The sequence below is a fragment of the Chaetodon auriga genome, chromosome 12 (genome assembly GCF_051107435.1).
Source record: "Chaetodon auriga isolate fChaAug3 chromosome 12, fChaAug3.hap1, whole genome shotgun sequence".
NCBI classification, from domain to species: Eukaryota; Metazoa; Chordata; class Actinopteri; order Chaetodontiformes; family Chaetodontidae; genus Chaetodon; species Chaetodon auriga.
Genome location: NC_135085.1, coordinates 12,747,008 through 12,768,106, shown reverse-complemented (window position 1 = coordinate 12,768,106; position 21,099 = coordinate 12,747,008). Strand labels below are relative to the sequence as shown.

Genomic DNA, 21,099 nt, shown 5'->3' with positions numbered 1-21,099 from the left:
TACGCTGGGCTCGAACCCATCACTTGTTCCCCTGAGTGTGCGGCTCTGACTGCCTGACTGTGAAGGCTCTAACACTCGCCTGGTGTTCTTACCGTATAATGAGACAGTAGAAGCACAGTTAAAGAACAGTTTTATGATCTACTATTTAATGAGTCTCGGCCTGGTTTTGTGTGAAGAGCAGGAGCTGCTTTATAACGTTGGCAGTATAACTGGAAAGAGGAAGAGTGCTGTCTATTGAGTTGAAAGGTAATTGCGCTGTTGTGCAGTTAGGGGGCAATTCTGTGATTTGAGGACACCTTTTCCCAGACTCCTGCACAGGCTGGGAGGTCAGGGACATATTCTCTCATGTCTCTAAATTTCAACCCACACTTTTCCTCTTAAAGGACCAAATCTGTGACTGTGCTTGTTTTTCGCTAATTTGATACAAACCATGTGTAACTTCACATGACTGCCTCTGTGGCGTGTAAAGTTTTTCTCCCACTTTCAGGCAATTGATGCTTTCGATTCATTTGCATGCAGCATTAAAATCAATTCACACTCTTGAAACTTGTTTATATTGTGAAATCCACCACATTGGACGTCAGCTCAGCAGAAACCTTTTAAAATCTGCACACTGTCATTACTGCCTTTTGTGTCCTGTAAAATAGACTTTTGCAGAAGCGAACACACCCCCAAGGATGTGTTGGAGCTCCAAGAAATTATCCTGATGGCAAAACTGGCCTCAGTAACAAATGCCAAGTTGGAAAATGTTTGAGTGTTAATCTAGATTTGATCCCCATTGGAGATTTATGTTTTGTTGTCTCCAATAATGTTTATTGTTGGGCGCACTGCCACCTGAACAGCTGATGTTACATTACCTCTGAATGGAGGAACAGCCTCTTTCCTCTGAACAGGACGGACTGTTGTGAGAGCATGGAGGAGCTACGGTGACAAGAACGAGCTTTGCTTTAGGAACAATCAACTTAGACTGCAGTTATATGTTATGTATAACACAAGTACATGAGCAAACTTGTATTCTTGCACCCAAACTTCAAGAATAAATGATCTTTTTTTTTTCAGGTTGTTATGGAAACTGGCCTGCCCACGTCTGCAGCAGGCCTGTGCTGTACAGAAGTGTTTTCTGCCGCTAAGTCTCTCTACAGTCACTCAGTAAATTAATGTTACTGTTACTCAGCACAGCTAGCTACAACTTTTTGGAGGATTCGTGGTGGCTCAGTGGACTTTAACAGCAAACCAGCACTGAGTGTGAACCAGTGAGGGACAGAGTAAATGTACCAGTGTCCCATAGCCAAACACGATGAATTGACCTCTGACTGTTATTTCTCTGCTAAGCACCAGCATCTTTCATGAATTGGTTTCCATCAGCGAGCTCTTTGGGTCAGAGTGAACCTTTGCTCCTCCTCCTCATCCTCCTCCTCCTCCTCCGAGGGAAACTGAGAAACGTAAAAACACATGTACTTGCTGCACTCATGAGTAAATATGCCTCTCCATAATAGCTGCATACTATTGTTTTTATTATTAGTCAAGCCAGCGAGCCAAAGAGAAGCAGACCCACCTCTGCTTTGTAGTGGGATTAGTCACTGGGAGGTCCCCAGTGGACTGAGACCTATGGGGGAAGAGACTGTCTGGGCTTCTGGGCCTGAACAATAGGTGATACATTTATTTTCTTACCAAGTAACACACAAGTGTTGGTACAGATGGAAAACTTGAACGTGAACACACTGTCTTAATGAAACTCTCAAATATTCTTAATCATCATATGGCCCATTTTCACCGCAGGCCCAGGAACCAGTTCCTCAGACCTAGTTCCTGGTTCCAGAAAGTCCCTGCACCGTGGGTAGTGCTTTCCACCATCAGTGTGGCGTTTGCGGTGATGAACGTCTCTGGTTGGTCAAAAATAAAACCTTTAGCTTCATTCACACAATAAGGAAACTCAGTCTGTCACGTTTTCAAACTAGCGTTACGACCTTGTGGTTGAGGGTCTCGGCCAGCAGGCCAAGTTACAGTTCACATCCGTTGTTGGTTGAGCTTTCAGGCTGAGAAATTCAAACAGATATCACATCGCATATTCAATACTGCCCTGAAGGAAATGTTTGGTGGCCGAGTGATCGATACCACGATGAGGGTCAGATATTTCTTACAGTGTTCATCAACAAGTTATGTCACTTGAAAATGCAGAGGGAATTCCCTCGGAGCCGCTCTGGAAGCATCGAGGCGGTTCAGGTGCCAGTTGTGTTGGTTTCAGTTTCCGTGGCTTCCCTGTGCTACTGGCCTAGTGAAAGGACTGGAGTGTGTTAGTGTGCTGCTGGAAACTCCACCGGGCTGTCCTGTCCCCCTTCCCCATCCCGTGGGAGACCCCTTCAGCAGCCAGACACACTGGCCCATTTCGCCTCCCTTTGCCTCGCGCGGTGTCTCCTCCTTCTCCAGCTGCTGCCAAAAACTCTTCATCTCTGGCTCGCCATTAAAAAGGAGAGAATGAGTGAAGACTTTATTGAAGTTGTTGTTTCTGTTTTGGCTCACGATCTGTCCACAATATCTCGATTGACTTGTCAGTTTCTGTCCAAGCTTAATGCGCAGTGCCTGTTTATGGCTAAAACCCAATCGGAAAGCAGTAAAGCATTAGCTGCAGTGTAAGTTGTAAGTGTTGCTAAATAGAGAATGGCAACAATAAACTAATTACCCAGCCACTGCTGACACAAGTCTACCCACAAGAACTTAATGGATAATTACATATAAGTGCAAGCGAGGGCTTGATAAGTGTAATAAGTGTCCTGGGCTTTGGGTAGCATCAGATTTACAGGCTGAGGAAACAGAGGCACAGAGGGAGTGAGCCAAAAAGAGGGGAACACCCTCCCTCCTTTCAGGCTTCTAAGCCAAGAGTGTCACTGTACCAGCCACTCACGTTTTGCTCTAGTTTCTCCGCGGCTCATATTCCTCTGAGTTTTACTATTTTTTGAACTGTTCTGAAAGGCAGATGAGTTTATTAATTACACATTCGCTGACTCGGTGCCTTCCCATCCAGTGCGAAGTTTTTCACAAAGTCTGCATCGTTCTTTCATCATTCTGCACCAAGAATAGCAAACGTTGCTTAATTAACTTTGCATATTTGACCACAGTGAAACGCTGCTTTGTATCTGCGACTGCTCTAAAGTAGTGACCGTGGATGAGGCAACTTTTTACTAAATTAAACACAAATGCTTACACACACACAAACACACACGCACACACGCACTCTGGAGTATAGGCATGAAAGGCAGTGCTAGGATGCTGGGAGCATGACAGTGGGCGGGCGTGGGTGTCTGAAGTGTGTCTCTGTCTTTCTCCGCTGGTGTGAAAAGTAGTTCAGTAATTAAAGCAAACCTCTCTCTGGTCCCCAATGGAAAGGGAAGGCAGAAAGGGTGAGGAGGCAGTGAGAGGGAGTGGGAGAGATAAAGAAGAAAGGAGAGATAAAAGCCAGAGTCGGTTATTTCTGATGAAAAGGGAAGAAAGGGAGGTTTTAATTTTAGCTCGGCGTGCCGGATAGCCGGAGGGGAGAATGTGGCAGCTGAATGCGGAGATGCTGATCGGTTCGACAGGGGTCGAACTGCGCTCGCACAGACCACACACACACACACACACACACACACACACACCAACACTGACATTACATCTCACAGCATGGGCACGCTGTTGAAAATATCCCTGAAGACAAGAGTTTCCCTCATTTTAAGGGAAATGACCAAGGCAGAGTTTCTCCATTTCCTTCATCTTGAATGGGCGCTTTGTAAACACATCAGCAGTGACCCAGTTCAGAGCTGCATTTAGTGTCAAAAAACAGGGATTTGTCTTTATTGAACCCCTGCGTTCACCTCAAGTCAACCCACTAATTAGGCTGCCGAGAAAGACGTTTCTGACACACAACCTTGCTTGTCGGCAGACTGAAAAAGCCTCAAATCCCAGTGAAATGTTGATGTTTGTTTCCACTGCAAACATTCAGTGTAGTTTTGTGTTGCTCGAGCTGTTTTCTCACATCAGCGCTGCTCGTTATCCCAACTTTCTGGCGTTCTCCTCGCCTAACGAAGGCGTGAGCTTCACTGTTCTGCTGCCTGGTGTTTTTGTTTGGAGAGGTGTCCCGTGCTGACCTACATACGTTACCGTGACCAGCGCTAAACTTTTGTCTCCATGGCGACGCGAGGCATGAGAGAGGGATGCGCCTACTTGAAAGGCAGGATGTTGCTGTCTTCCTACGGTCGCCCGTGCCTCCACAAGCCCCACACAACCTGCGCTCACATTTATATCAGAGCAGGTACTGAGCATAGAAATCTTCCTCCTTGAATCAGCGTCAGCTTCGTCTATATGTTCAAGCACAAACGCGCCATTTTTTGTCTTATAGCAAGGCAAGAGTGGATAGATGCTGAGAGAGAGAAGAGAAAAGGAGGGTCTCTGATGTATAATTTACCCATGCAGTGGGTGAGCAAAGGACATGGGGTGTGAGCTGAATGAGGAGCGGAGAGGGGAGGACAGGAGGGTAGTGGAGAGGAAATTAGGGGAAGGAAAGGTGGGTGGGCAAAATGGGGAAGTCAGGGAGTTGGAGGGTGGAGAGAGGGAATCCAACACTCACGTTTTCCCTGTCATCCATCACTGTGCCAAGTACCGCGAGTCGTCCAGTGGGAACATGGGCCTGTGTCAATGAATGTGTTAACAGGATGTTTGTTGTGTTGTTTTGTTCTTGTGCACATGAAGCGAAAATACTGTGTTATCTTTATGTAATCGATTTTTGTGAGGTATTTTGTTTTCTAGGTCAATTTCAAATGAAAACATGTTCCTGAGGAAGACGCTTTGCTCGGGCAGCAACAGCCCACTCGCTCAGGCAAATTTATACTTGCACAAAATCAAGCGTCTCCAGGGCAGATGGTGCCTTATAGCGTTCGCACATTGGGCTCTTGAAGGCAGGAGCTTGGAGACGGAAGAAGAGAACGGGAGGGTTAAAAACAGGGATGGAGGGATGAAGGAAACCAAGCAGGCTGTTGCACCCCTGGAGGGTAGAGCCGAAGAGTAGATCTGCTTTGTTAGACCGGCATTGAGAACTCATTCTCTCACCCCGCCGCCTCCCTCCCTCCCATCTTTATTCTCTCATCACCCCTCTTCTCCATGTTCCTCTCACCCACTCGCTCTTCGTTTCTTTTCTTTTTTTTCCTCAAGACGTTTACACGTTTTTGCCATCCACATGCCTGGCTGCAGGCTATGGGTGAGGTGAAATGGAAAGGAAGAGAGGCAGTTCATTTCAAATGCACATTCCTTCAGAAGGGGTGGGGGGGGGGGGGGGGGGGGCTGCAGGGAGGGGGTCTGCTGAGCTGCATGAGACCAGTAAACAACCACAGAGAAGATGGAGAGAGAATTTATAAAATATGATCTGAAATATGACCTAAATAAAATGCACACCTCCTCCCTGCTTCTCTCTCTGCCCCAGTTCAAATACGTGTTCACTGGTTCACAGATTGTGTGTGTCTGTGTGTGCGTGCGTGCATGTGCTTCATTCTGTGTGTGTGTGTGTTTGTGTGCATGTACAGTATCTCTAAAGGTGACAGTACACTCTGGTCCACACAAGTCTGCTGACCAGAGATAGCACTCAGTTGTTTCTACCCACTGACCAGCTCTGCCTCACCCACAGTGTGGTGGGTGCATGTGCACACATACACACACACACACACACACACACACACACACACACACACACACACACACACACACACACATATAAATGTACTTGAAGGATCCACCTCTGCTTGCCTCTCACTAATCATCCTCCCATACTGAAGCCTCCATAGGTTCATAACAAAGAACAACTGACTCCTGAGAAGCAGAGCAGACTGCAGACTGGACCCTGACCAGTCGTAGCTTCATGACTCGTATAATGAACATCAGTGATGATCAACTTCACTGTCCTACTTTACTAACAGCAGTAACATTGTTCTGCTTTCACTTTGCCATGTTTACTGTTGTGCAGGCAGGACTTTTCTCCTGTGGGTCAACATCACTGAACATGTCGAAGTTTATATTTGTCAGGTTGAGAGTGATGTAGGTCGTACACTATCAAAAGCCATGTGCATGGAAATATCGCAGGATTATTGGTCAGCAGGGTTCTAAATTAACACCCGCCAACCCGCCAAATGCGGGTTAAAATTCATATTGGCGGGTGTAAATAAAAACTTACTAGCCAATTTGGCCGGTAATGCATTAGGCAATCATGTCAGTCAGAGCCGCTCTACAGTTCTTGGTCATTTGTCCCACGGACAGTTCGTCCTACATTTCCCATGAACACTGTCGTAATGCTACGTGATGACGTACAAGACGCCCATTGGCTGTGCGAAGGCACGCTACAGTTTGTAGTGCAACCGGCGCGAGAAACCACGGAAACGCAAACACAAAGAAGAAGAAGAAGAATGAACGGCGGCGTATAAACTGTAAAAAAGGAGACTGAGCTAGCTAAAAGTAAAAAGTAAAGTTAAACTAAATGCGTGGCTGGGACAGACGTCTGGGGGCGAGAAGAGGAAGGAGGCAGGGGATGAGAATGTCGACAAAGCGTGCGAAACGAAGAAAAGACAGTTTAACGCTAAATGGCTGACAGGTCGTGAATGGCTTGTGTTTGATCACGAAAATGCCGTCATGTTTTGTAAGGATTGCCGCATGTACACGAAAGAAAAAAACAAGACGAATAATTTTGTGGTGGGGACTAATAATTTTAAAGTCGAGGCAGTAAAGGACCATGAGAGTGCCCGAAGTCATCAGGAGAGTCGAAGGAGTCTGCACTACTGACTGCTGCACTATTTGTGTTTTCTAGTTGTACATACATAATTCAATTTATTACCAATGCAATTTTTTGCAAGTGCTTAAGTCATGGCTGTTACTTATATATATTTCTTATTAAAGAAGGAAGGCAGAAACACTTTAAGTTGAAAGGAAAAATACATTTTATTAGGAATGTAATGATACTAAATACTGGAAAAATGTCTTATAAAATAATAAATCTGACAGCATTTTTTGTTTGTATAAATTAAATGTTTGCACTTTCTTTGTATATTTTGTTTCATGTGTTGTACTTTCTGTGCATTTTTCATGCCAACAATGTAAATAAAATGATCAAATGCATTCAGTGGCACTCATAATCTCTCTTATTTTCACCAGGAAAAAATTTGGCTAGTGGAAATTCTGATTGGCTGGTAACTTTAGAAGGTCACCAGCCACATTGGCTGGTGATCAAAAAAGTTAATTTAGAACCCTGTTGGTCAGACAGTAAAAAACAAGGAAACAGACCCCTCGCAGTTTCTACCTGAACAATTATACTATAACATAATATTTTCCACTGGACTGCTGTACATCATGGAGCGTGGTCAGGTTTACATTGATGCTGGCTATGACCTGGAGATCGTATCAGCTAACTTCAGACGAGATCACATATGAGTGTCTGGCAAGACAGTGGGTATTGACTAATACATTTTTTCACTCATTTTCCTCACTTAGCTTAACACGCTCATCTTGACCCATAGTTAATGCCATAATTCAATAATTCCTCTCAAATTTTGAAATGCAGTCGGCTGAGTAGGTCCTGTAGGCCACCTTTCATGTGACTGATTGTGTGGATTCAGCTCAGACCGATCCTCAGATGAACCATGTAAAATAAGGTGAAGCTGCTTTCGTGACAACATCCCGGTTCATTCTTTTACATTTCATTTGTTTACAGTTTTGTTTCTTTGATTTCAGACTCTTTCTATCGTACATGGTTTTTGTTTTTAGCTCTCAAACATTTCAACCCTGAACTGATGCAGTGAACATGTGGACAGCTATTACAAATCATCTAATAGATCAGTGGTGATGCAGTAGGATTGGACAGGATGACAGCGTGTGCTCTCACTGCCTCAGGAGCCACAAACATACCTTTTCAATCTCAGATGAACCCAGATTACGTAAACCTGAGGCTCCTGCAGAGTGAAACCCCGTCCTCATATGACCACCGCAGACAATCGGTTATCCCTCGTACAGTATCTTTAGGCAAACCAGAGCTCAGAGAGGAGAGAATGGACAGAGATAACGGAGGATGAGTATTATTGCAGTCCAGTGAGGACAGAAAGACAAAGCGGTGAATAGCAGAAGCTGAGGACGCACACCTGGAGAAAGACAGAGGTTACAGAGTAGATGAATTGTCATTCTCCTTGGATCGACAGCTTATCTTCTTTCTGACTGCTACAGAAAGGTCAGACAGTGACTCAGACTGACATATACAAAGTTAATATTTCAAGTTCATTTCAAATTATTCTCTTGTCCCAGTACAAAGACTGTTCTATGTCTGCTGAAGTAATTCTTAATGTGGCGATCACACAGGCTAGTTCTGACAGTACACTAAAAAATTGATAACCGCATGAAGAAATATTAAGAAAATAAGACTTCAGTTATGTTTATGATGCATTTAAACTCAAAAAAGCTTGTTAGAAAGTTGGATCATCAGGTTGGTTTGACTAAGAGATGGCAGCCATGCTAGCAGCGTGGTGTTTTGAGCTAAATGCTAACAGTAGCATGCTACCATGCTCACAATGATAACGCTAACATGCTAATGTGCAGGTATGTTTACCTTATTCACTGTCATAGTTTACCATGCTACCATGAATGTCGTACAAAATCTGACTTAAACCTGCTGACGGTGCTTCAGGAAAACGGTCAAAGTCCAAAGTCCCGAGGAGCCGTCGCCTGGGAACCATGACTGTACTGAACGGTTGTTGAGAAATTACAGATCAAAGGTAAATGTCTGGGTTTAGGATGAGTAGCATCATTCTCCCTCACATACAACAGATCGATCAATATCAGAATGTCGTGAAACATCTTGAAAAGGCAGTAGGATAACCTGGAATTCCTCATGGGGATCTTGACTCCGGATCTCCTGTTACCTCTTTGTTGCAGTACACTCAGGACAGGTCGGGTCACTTAGACACATGCTTCCACCACCACTGTGAATAATTCAGGAGAGGCCATGAGTGTGTGTGTGTGTGTGTGTGTGTGTGTGTGTGTGTGTGTGTGTGTGTGTGTGTGTCCACGTGCATGAGCGCAAACCATGTTGGAGTGTGGATGTTGAGGAATCAAATCAGTAGAGTGTGAGTGTGCGAAGATGGGCGCTAACAGAGTGGTTTCCTCTGTCCTCTTGGAGAAGCCCTGTGGCCCACTTAGGATCAGTTTACAGACGTCTGGTTGCGAGTGGATGGAGGGGGGTAGACTGACTCAGTGTTTTGGGGATGCTGTTTCCTTACTCTTGTGTTTGGGTGCAGCGGCCAGCGAGCCCTCATCCACCTGTTGATTCTGAAGAGACTCCACACGAGACACTTTATGACACTTTTAGATACGTTCCATCTTATCTGCACGTCCTGAAAATGATCTGTTCTGTAAGTAAAAGGCTTGTTTATCTGTAGCTTTCCGAGCAGATGAACATCACATCCGAACAGATCTGCCAGTGTTGATCGTTCGTATCATAATAATACCACCACTCTGATGTGTGGGTGGATGGTTTACATAGCGCCAGAGCTGCTGCCGTAGTGCGCGTGCTGATACATACAGAATGTGTACAAATATGACTCACCACACTCGATGCATCATCCTCCTCCTCATAAGGATTTCCTGTGAATGCATACATGCATGTCCATGCTGAGTGTGAGAATCTCGGTCAGTAGTGTATCCCGTAAACACATGAAGTGGGACGGGGTAATGTGATGTCACTCTGTGTTGTTTAAAAGGGTCCGAAACGCAACAGAACTTACAGTTCAAGCTGCCCTCCAACTGCCAGCCTTGCTATCAAGCGGTCACGGTTGTAGCTGAGCTGTTTGCTATAGGTCAGTGTCGGGTTGCAGTGATGTCAGTCCTGCAGCCACCAGTGACATAAGGCTCTGGAGTTACACTGTGCAGGTACAGAAGGTGCACCCATACATCTCAGTGTCATGAATAATGGCTGAAGGGGTGAAGTGAGGATGATGCTCTTTGTTAACTCCCGCTCTGCTTTACTCACTCACCAAATCCTGTGGAGGGCTCCACCTGTGCTGGACTTTTTAAGACCTTCTGAGGAAGCTGTCATGATGTATTTTTTTTAAGGTAAAAGGGACAGACATCATTAGTTTTAAACTTAATATATTTTTCCACACTGAGACTGAATAAAAACTCTTTGTAATGTGAAAGGGTCACTCATAGCACCAGAACTCAAAGAATTAACACACATCTCTGCAGTTCTGCTGAGCCTTTTAGTCCCTTTGAGCTCAATATTTAGTTTTACAGCCCAGCTGTTTCAGCAGGCTCCAATAAGCAGACGGCAGGCAGGAGTCAATGATTGGTTGGTGAACATGGATGAATATCCAGCGCCTGAAGACTACACATTTTACATTGTTTTTAGGCTTCTTAGGGGTCAAAAATTAATTATTGCAGCTTGAGAAAGATTTTTTTGTTTGATTCATTTTGTTTGCTATGATGCCCAGAGTCAGATAAGAACATCAATACCAAGAAAGGGAGAGGTCCAGCACTTCTTTAGACTCATTTAGCTCAATCAGTTGAGGTTGGGTAACAGTTACCTGTCAAAAGCAAAACAACTCGCCTTCCAGTAACTCCAAGACAATGTGTTAAACTTGCTGTATCTTGTGTGTGTAATACTTGTAGAGACTGAAACGGTTGCAGAGTGCAGTACTGTGAAGCTGTTTCTTGACACTCTGGACTCACAAGACCTTTAACATTTTGGGAAATATGCTCGTAACAGTCTTAAATGTGGAGTGCTGCAGATTTGCAAAGGCGTCTCTGCACTTATCACAAAATAATTCTCAAGCAACACTTTGCCCTGAAGAGGAGCAGTAGTTTATTGCATTTCTCACCACTGAAAGTGAGTTTTTATCCAGTACAAGTCCAGGGGCAGGCAGAATCTGGAATCAGCCTGTTCATTCTGTATGTACAGTATATAATATTCTCCTAGTTGTCTGGACCACCATGAAAAGTTTTGAATAAATCTGTCATCCACCCAATTTTTATGACCATCATTGCTTCAACTCTAAATGCTCTTGCCATGCTTTTGTCAGGTACTATCTAATCTAGAGCACCCAACCCTTCTGTGCATCATATTAGGCATTCTCTCCCATATCCAGCGACCCCTCCACCCTTCCTCCCACTTCTCCTCCGTGTCACAGTGGAGAGTGAATAATTCATGTTCGGGCTGCTTGCTGGTGGAGATGAATCATGTGAGTAGAGCAGGATGCACGTGCTCGTCTCAGAGCGACTCTTCTCTCCAAAGACCCCAGGACAGCGTAGGGGGGAGCCACTGTGCTCCTCCACAGCTTACTGTACAGACCGCTACTACTACTCCCTCCTGGCTGCATGGCATTAACATCCCAGCTTTCATGACAGTCACACGTGAGCTCTGCCTTCAAAGCCCAGGCATGGAGCCATCCCCAGAGACCGTGATGTAGCCTCTCACCATGCATGCATATAGCCCTGCTGCACCTACAGTGTATGGCATGAAACATGAATTAGTTCATGAATTAACAGTTTAGATGTTTATATTTAGTTGACTGATCCCCTGGAACCGTAGGTGTCCACGTGGTTGCTCATATGACATTTTAAATGAAACAGAAAAGTCCCAATTCAAGGTTCACCGTTTCCAGAGCCGTCAACCATACGGTATCTCATGGATCCTCATCAGCTGACTGAGTTTGCTCAGGCGTCACAGAGAAAGCTCAGTTGCCGTAACATATGATAATTCAGGCTTTTTAACAAGCTGTGGTAAGTCAAATTGCTGTAAATGTTCCATAATTGTACAAGAATTAGCAAATGTGGGACAAAGCCATCGTTTTGAAAGTCTCAAGCAAGTCTCAAGTCTTGGCTGTCAAGTCAAGTCGAGGTCAAAGCTGTGATTTTCTGGTCTTAAACAGTAGCAGCGTTAGGCTAACTTTACTGCTAACCAGCAGCAACAAATAGCTAACATTAAACTGATGAATGCTGATTTTAAAAGGCAACATTTAGCTCCCAAATCTTGGATGCAAAGATTTTGTTAGCATGCTAATAAAAGGCTATTCAAAGGCTAAAGTGAGGTTATTGGTGTCATGTGACTCAAGGCCACAACTCCCGAGAAATGGCTGTTGTTTATTATCAGGTTTATGCAAACTTGTAATAAAGTCTGCTGTACACTGCACCTGTGATCATCATGTTCAGACCCAGTTTGCATGTTTGATGTGAGAAATACAAAATACTGCCACACACACTTCTGTCTCTGGAGAAACTCTCGGCCTGAGTCTGGGTAAATGTGTCTGTGCATGCTTCGATTTGTGTCAGTATCCATATTGTGTGTGTGTGCATGTACTCTTGTCTGCCTGAGCTCTGCAGTCCTCTGAAGCTTACTGTGTCGTGATGCACACGTGTATCTCACACGAAGGATCAGCACACTGGAGTGCTGATGGACCCAGAACAACAATTATTCATACGGAGGGGCCTTGACGGTTTTCGTGCCATCACACCATGTTATCAGACTGCGTGGCTGAGCATCGGCTCCCTGCATCACATTTGCTCTGGCTTACAGTGATGCAGTGCAATGCATGTGCCTGAGATGCTGATTTGAGGGAATTTGGTATTTAACATTTAATCGTAAGGTATCTAACAACCAACAAGTAGTCTAAGTAGAGGTTTACAGCTTGAGCTGGAGTAGCTAGCTCCATCTGTCCTTTGTAACGGTTGAAACGGTCTCAGATGATTCAATAACTGTGGTAGACAGCAGTTGAGGTTTCTGGTGTTGATGATGGAAGTTATGATGGTGTGGCTCTTGGTGGAAATGTCTCCTGAGGCTTAGTCCAAACATACACAGGTATTTTTTCTAAATGTAGTATTTTCTACACCTTTTTGGCTTTTCCTCCACACACAAACGCACTTTAAGGTCACTGAAAACTGACCTTTTGGAAAACTCCTTCCACTGCGATGATATTCAGAAACTCAACTCCAGCTGATGTCAGAGCTGGTCGGACCTCTAGTTGCAGGTAGCCTTCTGGTCATTGCTATTTTTTCAAGCTACATGTGGACTAATGCTAATACTCTTCCTCTCCTCTTTCTTCTGCCAGATTAGTCGCTGCTTGAAGACTGGAGGACGATTTGTCTCCATCACCTTCGCCAGCCCCTTCATCAGGAAACACCTCTACGCGCGCACAGAGTACAACTGGTCCGTTAAGAAGTACAGTTATGGAGAAGGTTTTGAATACTTTGTGTATGTAATGACCAAAGGAGAGGAACTCAGCCCAGAAGATGCAGCTCTGGAAAAAAAGCTACTGGAGGATATGAAATCCCCACCTACCAGGGTCGTCACAACACTGAATGAAGCTGAGGAAGACTTTCTGTTTAATATTGAATTGTGAGATAAGTGGATTATCTACATATAAATACACATAAATCCTAAATCTAAACCAAATGTTGAAACTGAGAAATGCCACTGTTTTTGAAATGATATCCTCCTGTCAGAATCAGAATCAGAATCAGAAAAAGCTTTATTGCCAAGTATGATTTTACACATACGAGGAATTTGTTGTGGTGCAGTTGGTGTATGACACATCTGTTAAAAATAAGAGCACAAAATATAACAGTATAAATATTTATACTGTTGTTTGTTTGTTTGTTTTTTCCGGAAACACAGTCTGTTTTTTCAGAAGGAAGTCCAATCTGAGCGTTAATGTAACGCATAGAGTTGTATTTATGTCAATGATGTCATCGATGAGTAATGATTATCACAGATATCACTTACTTGTACAGACTATTTACAACATTTAGACAAATAAAAGAAATTAATAAAGCAACCATTTCTTAAATAACCACCCAAAGACTCAATCAAAAGACCTAACTAACTTTTCTATTCATCACAGCGGTGGCACCAGCCAATAAAACTGGTGTTTTTAACAGAAAGTCATCTACGTGTATGAAAATTCAGAAAAGGTCAAATACAAAATGGAGAGCACAGTCAAAGTGACACATTCTTACGACGTTGGCGAGTCTCCTTATTGCTGATTGGATCCCTCAGATTCAAAATGGCCAATGAATGATCAGACCTGGAGCTCACAGGTGCAAAGCAATCCAGTAATGGCACACAACACCACAAAACAACCAAGGGAATGGTCCCTCAGGAGAACTGCCCCAGTAAAATCTCCATGAACCATGGACATTGTTTTCTGTATCATTTTATGGGATCGTATTATTTGTACCGTCAGTTTAATTGTGATTGCTGGAGTGATTTGTAGTAAAGTCAAGCATGACTCATCATGGTTTTTCTTCCGTCTGTGCCATAATTTTCTGAAGCAGCTATTATCAGCTTCTGTTCGAGCTGAGTTCATAATAGAAACTTTTATCTTTTATAAAGCAATTTTACTTCCAAGTGTCCTCAGCTGTTCTGTCTGCATATATATCAGAGATATTCGCCAGGACAAGCCTGCCAGTGTCGCGCAGCTTGCGAGACAAACCGGCATGTCCAGACACAGTACATAACAGCGGCCCCGGCCTGCATGTAAAGTCAGTGTTAAAGTCTATTAATATGTCAGTCAGAGTCTCCCCCCCTGTTGGGGTTGTCTGAATCTGTCCCACGTCTGCTTTAGATTCCAGACAAAAGCTGCTAATGGAGATATGCGGTGTTTGACACACCTCTCAAGTGCACCGGTGCTGCATGTGGGCACATACACATGTGCATACAAGTAACAGCTCACCCTGCGTGTTATTTGTTGAGGAAACATGAGATGAGTCTCCGGTCCTGTGCTCTCTGCTGCTTAAATATAGACCAGAAAGGGAGAGGCAGCCGGGCGTGCAGACAGGCAGGAAGGCTGGTGACTGGAGGGGGGACCACATTGATAAAGTAGAAATCATTTATTTTTAATTCTCCACTGAGATCTAATTACCGCCTATTTTTAAGACTTGGGGAAAAAAAAGGTGTGTGATTTTTCAGAAGGCTCCTCTTTCGTTCCATGATTTTCTGCTGGGCTAACATGGCGGTTTGTTTAACTTTACCTTTGATGTTAACAGAATGGTCTGTTTAGTAGCTGCTCTGGAGCTTTTGTTCGTACTGCACAATCTTCCCGAGCAGATGGAGTTTGCCCAGTTGTCATGGGCCTGACTATTGACTGTAGTTCCTGTCAAGCTTTGTGTTGTCCTTGGACACACATGCAAAAATAATGACAGCATCAGCGACTGTTTGGACTCAAACAATGAGTCCTTGATTTCAGTTAGAGAGCGACTGAAGCAGCTTTTCATGTCTAGCCGGCAACTGTTGATTTTTGTCAAATGAAATAACAACACAGATTTTATCAGCTGTGCAGCAGCTAGCTGGTTAATTAAGCTTATGTTAACTCCATGAATTGGTCAAACAAGCTGTCTCCTGCTGACTTTGTGGAAGACATGCAAATAAAGAGGCAGCATTGTTCTCACACTGCAGACATTTAGAGCGGCTTGGTTGCTGTTGCTCTCGGGTTTTTGCTCTTGGAGCTGCTAAAAAAAAAAGCACACCCTCCTCCAAACTCCTCAAATGCTGAGTGTTGTTCTTACAATAGTGCATAAAGTTGAGACTGAACAATCACTCTTAATCTTAAAAACAGAAGCTGATGCAACAATGTCACCATGAGGTCAGTTTATAAGCCGTGTTGGAGCTCTTCTGGATCTTTGGCTCCCGTGATAACTGGACCAACTTCATCCACTGTGTGACTGAAGCTCCAGAACAGCTGCTGAATGGGCGTCATCAAGTTATAATGTCTCGCGCTCATGAGATATAAAATGTTCATCTTTGTGTCTTTTATACTGAAAGAGTAAAAAACGGTGTGACATGACCTCGCTCCTGTGGTATATTCCTCACACACACTCACACATACACCCTGCACACACACTGCGGCGCATATTGAAATGTCTTCCTCTCAGACAGCGATGGTCTCGATCTCACCCGCTCTGTATCTCCCCCCGAACCCTTGCATTGTGTCTGTGTAAACCCCATTGGCTATTATCTGGTTTCCATGGTGATGTCTGGGTGCAATGCCCTGGCTACCTTAACAGGAGGCTTAAAAAAAAAAAACAGCCTGGCACCTATTTGGCCTGGCAGGGTGAATGACAGGAGGGTGCTTATGTAAGTGGCAGTGGGTTTGATATTGACAACAGAGGCTCAGGGGTGCAGAGCGGCCACAACGCAGCACTGCCACATAAGATCATCTGATAGATTCAACACTCAGGGTGGACTGATGGAGACTGTATGTCCCTTCTCATGCATAGTTTCTGCTTTTCGTGCTCTATTTTTCCTCCAAAGCATGATGCCGTTTACTCCACTTTTTCCTCACTTGGACTTAACCTTGCTTCCATTTCTGCTCAGTCAATATATGAATATATTAAAATTCAGCAGCCCTTAAATTTAGTTTGCATCTCCCTTCGTCGGGCTAACTGATATGCACAAGCTGAGACCCCGACAGTGAGATTTAACTTGACTGGACTTAAATTACGTAACCACAGAGCAGGGCACAGGCCTCGTGCAGGAGAGGTTTAGTCATCATTTTCTCTCAAACACAAACCTTTTCGTCTTATGTGCAGTTTTTTTTTTGTTTCTTCAGCTGATTACCTGAGTCATCCAGGTGTCTAAGACCATGATTTAATATAGAGTACTGTGGATTTATGTGTGTGAGAGAGATAGCAGAGCCACAATTTTCTCTCCTGCTGCTAATTGTCCTCCATGCTCTGTTGCCCAAGGGCAGCAACAACACTAATCTCCTGCATGCTCAATGCCTTTCTCTCTCTCTCTCTCTCCCTCTCTCTCTCTCTCTCTCTCTCTCTGTATTTCTGTCTCTCTTTTACCCTCTCAGTCACTCCTCTCACCACTACCACCACCCTGCCCTCTCTGTCTGCATCGATTGGCCCTGAGTGCTTTGGTGTGTGGGTGTTATGTGAGGGCTCATGCGAGTCAAAAGGTCGACTGCATGCTTTAACCAAACATCTCTGGGTTTCATCTGCCACATTGTATGTGTTTGTGTTCACACTGAATCACGACACAGCGCGGCTGTCTGTTTGTGCCGCATTCAACCGGCTACTTACTGCGGCTGCCCTCAAAGCTTTGTCCGTTTTTAAAGGTTTACAACCAAGGTCCAATTTTTGTTCTGTCTGTAATAAAAACGTTGTGCTGACAATTTCTGAGGTTTGGAAATGCAGCAACATTAATAAAAACAAGTCCAATCAGGCGAGAAACACGATCACACAGGCTTTAAACAAACCCTCAGGTGAGTCAAACTTATTTGGAGAATGAAACTTAGGCCTCATGGGTATTTTAAAACAGGGTTTTTCCTCCTTTTTTCTCCTTCGTCCACATAAGCACTGTTTCAAAAAATCTCCATCAATATGAAGACGCAACAACACAACTGATGGCAGGAGCACAGGCATCAGAACAACCCGAATCCAAGGCTATGTTGGCCAATCAGATGCCTGAAAAAAGCCATTAGCAGTAGGCTACTTGCAACTAGACATTTGACAGGTTCCTGTCCAAAACCGGTGACGTTGGCGGCGGAGTGTGTGTCATAGGAGTGTTATTATGTAATAGTGACCTCTGTAGCATATTCTGTTGTCTGTCTACCTCAATATAGTGGAAGGGTGACTGTCCATTTGTGTTTAAACATGAAAAAAGCACCCGAACTTTTTTGGCCACGTCTGACATTACACAAAATTGCCTCATGGAAACGAAAGCGAGTGACGCTGTGTTGTCAAAAAAAACTGTCTACACACCAGCACTGCAGACAGAATTTTCCAAAAGTTTCCTTTTCAGTGTCCTTGAACTGTTTATGTGTGGACGAAAGGCCCAAATGCATAGAAAAAGCTATGTTTTATAAATAAATACTCGTGTATGTGTAGACTAGGCAAATGGCAAACAGTAAAAGAGAAGGCTATACAACTTTTAAGGTGAGGATCATGTGATTGATTGAAATGGGTGAATGGCATCATCTGTAGGCTAATTTTACTAGTTTGTCTGCTTGTACTATAGAAAGTAATTAGTGAAGAACAGACCACAGCTGTCTTTGAAAAATGAGTAAAACTGCCTACAGTAAAGAAAAGAACACTAAACCTTGTTAACCAGCAATGCAAAAAACCTTCAAATGTAAATAAAATCACTGTATCCACTGTGAATATTCATGGAAACAAAACCTTTAGTGAATCGGATTTTGAAAACCTCATGGAAGGATCCTCTTGACACAAAGTGAGTTTGTAATAGTTCACACAGCGAACACCTGGAGCAGTCAGCTGGCAGTCTGCATGCTAACAGATTAGCTCACAAGTGCTAACGCTACAGCAGCTCGGCCACCCCTGTTGGTCATGTGACCTTCGCTTTGCAGGGTGCTTCACCGACCAGCGTCCTAGATCAGCTTTAAACAAGCTTATTTACTTTCACACAGACTTCTTGGTTAATGAGGGTTTATTACCAGCATTTTAGGGTTGCTCGCTTTTGATTTGAACTCCAAATAAAGTGGTTTAGATCAGCCTCATAAATAAAAAACATATTTCTTCTGCACAAAATTGTGTTTACTTCTACTTTCCTTAAATTCCCTTTTTCTTGTTAAATACTAGGAAGATTAACCTTTCAGCCCTCCAAACATGATTCAAATTTGAGATTGGACACTGTATTGCCTCATCAATTTCTATAGACAAGAGGAGAATGGACGGGGGGATCATCGGTTATCCTTGTCAGTGTAGAGAGGACTAAAGCTCTGCCGCTGCTTTAAACAGCACTGTATATCTGCCCATCTCCCTTGGGGCAGCATAATGGCATAATATACTGTATGGCAGGCTTATGTAACTGGAGGAGGAATATTAATGGACGTCCACTCAGGATGGGGCGAAAGTGGAATCAGATCAAAGCTCTCTGTCCTCGCTGCACACGCTCAGTTCGAACCTACACTGAGCGTAGCTCTTAGCTGTGTGTGCTCGTGTAATCGAGAGATAACAGCAGAGCGAACACAACAATGGCACTTAACATTTGCAGTGGTCTGTCAGTGCGGCTGCTTTAGCATTTCGTTGGTTTTGTCATGCATGTTTTTTCATTCAGTCTCTCCACAGTGGCTGTCCATTAGCGAGGCTGCATGTCTGTGCTGACCCCAGTGTGGCCTGCCCTCCAAGCCCATCTGCCAGGTCAGAAACACGAGCCACAAAGACCCTGGGTTACATCCACAGCCCCAGCTAACACTCAGCTGACCTCTGACCGTGAAAGCTGCAAGATGATGACCGAATTTAGGTCTCATCAGAGGACAGTAGCTCATTATTTGTTGCCTTAGATGTGATAGATAAATCCAGTCTTAAAACCAAGCATTATTTTATCCAAATAAAAAGTAACGTCTGTAGCCAGAGCCTGATATACAGACGGGCGACAAATTAAAGGAAAAACTTGAATAAAGTGGAGAATCTGATACATCCACACAGGTCAGGAGGGGCTACTGTGTGGTTTGATGAATCATGTGGCTGTCACAGTCACCAGATCACATATGGGAGATTTTGAACCCTCAGTAGACTTTAAAAGACCATTATATGTGCTAGTTAGATTAGACAGTTAAGACATTTAGCTGATGCAAAATATCTTGTCATAAGCTAAAATCCCAGCTAAGGATATAAGAATATACTACGCTGGCTTTGTTCATTGTAATGAAACAAACGTAACCAGATGCATAGCTGATTTTTGTCTCTTCAGGGAAAATGTTGATAATTATTCAAATATTAATATGAGCATATTTTGATTAAGAATACTCTGTTCTTTTGCCTGAAAAGAATGCAAAAGTATAGAATTAAAAATTAACTGACAAAATGTTGGAGGCTGCAGCACCACTGGTTGCAGGACTTGAATGAATCACTGAAGAAGTCAATCACAGTCATGACAGGGAGAGAGGCGTGGAGCGGAGCTGACACAGTTCAATACCTGCCCAAATATGTCAGTCCGGTTCCGGCTCTCCAGGGCTGCACATTACTGTGAAAAGTGTAATTGCCCATGGCCTCAGACAGACACACACACACACAGCAACATGATCGATAGCACTATGTGTTCATTCAGTGCAGTGCTGATGTTATCAGGACAGTCAATAAACTCACTGATGGTAATGTGGTCAGCTCCACTGGTGACGTTTTGTTGATGTTCTGTTATTAGAGTGAAGTGCAATTCAGAGTAATATAAGCACCAGTGTTCATACATTGTTGACATGTAGCTTTTTATAGATGTGCCCTGATACTGTGGATGTTTTTGCTTCCAAAAGATACACAAATGAGACTGAAAATCTGTCGTACCTGCGGCGGGACTTCCAGGAAAATTCTACAGTGTGATCACAAGGAAATGAGTTGTTATCAATGCTGTGCAGGTTTGTGTACCTCAGCTGGAAGACGGGCGATATCAGCTCACACAATTTCCTCTGACACTGCTGGCAAACAGTGTAGTACAGTATTCTTCCCTTTTCTTCCACCTGACAGTTTCACAGATCTGCTGTTGTCATATTCCCAACCAGCTTCATAGAAGACATGTATCCACATATTGGGTTTAGGATGAAAATAAACACTCAAGTCAGATCACATTAACTACTATTATGTCGGTCTAACGGCACAGTAAGTTTTCCAGCAACCTGAATCAGTTTATACCAAATGTTGCGGTTGAGACTTTGTGGAAACTAGCTAGCAAAAAGCTAAAACTGCTGGATGACTGTTGACATGTGCAGGCTCTGCCACTCCATGTGGTTGTTTTTTGAGGGTAAATTTCACAACTACCGAAGAGAAGAAAATAAGCTTTAACACAGCTACCAGGATGATGTCTTCTAAGGATTTACATATGTATCCCACAGATCCAGCAACACCTCTGCATTCCCTCTTCTGTCAAATGTTGCTGCACATTTCTATGAAGACCGTCCAATCTATCAAAAGGGTGCAATGAAGGGCTGCTTGAGCCCAGCTGACAGGGCAGCATGGGCATGTTGGACACACAAAGGACGGGAAACGCTGTAATAAACACATTGTTTTTTGAAGTCTTGTGCATGATGTAAGTTTTTCTTGGTGCTCCAACCAAAGCGAGTGTTTACCAGCCTGCTGTAGTGTTTGTGTGAGACA

The 21,099-nt window shown here is 43.8% G+C and overlaps 1 protein-coding gene across 3 annotated transcripts in view; it reads left to right on the top strand.

The window, feature by feature from the left end:
* ece2a (endothelin converting enzyme 2a) overlaps positions 1-15,764 on the top strand; it is a 71,075-nt gene extending 55,311 nt beyond the window's left edge. For all 3 annotated transcript variants that reach the window (XM_076744224.1, XM_076744226.1, XM_076744225.1), the window contains exon 4: positions 13,098-15,764. In XM_076744224.1, the coding sequence (XP_076600339.1) occupies positions 13,098-13,388 (291 nt within the window). In that variant the 3' untranslated portion in view covers positions 13,389-15,764. The remainder of the gene's footprint in view (positions 1-13,097) is intronic.
* Positions 15,765-21,099: the final 5,335 nt, after the last annotated feature.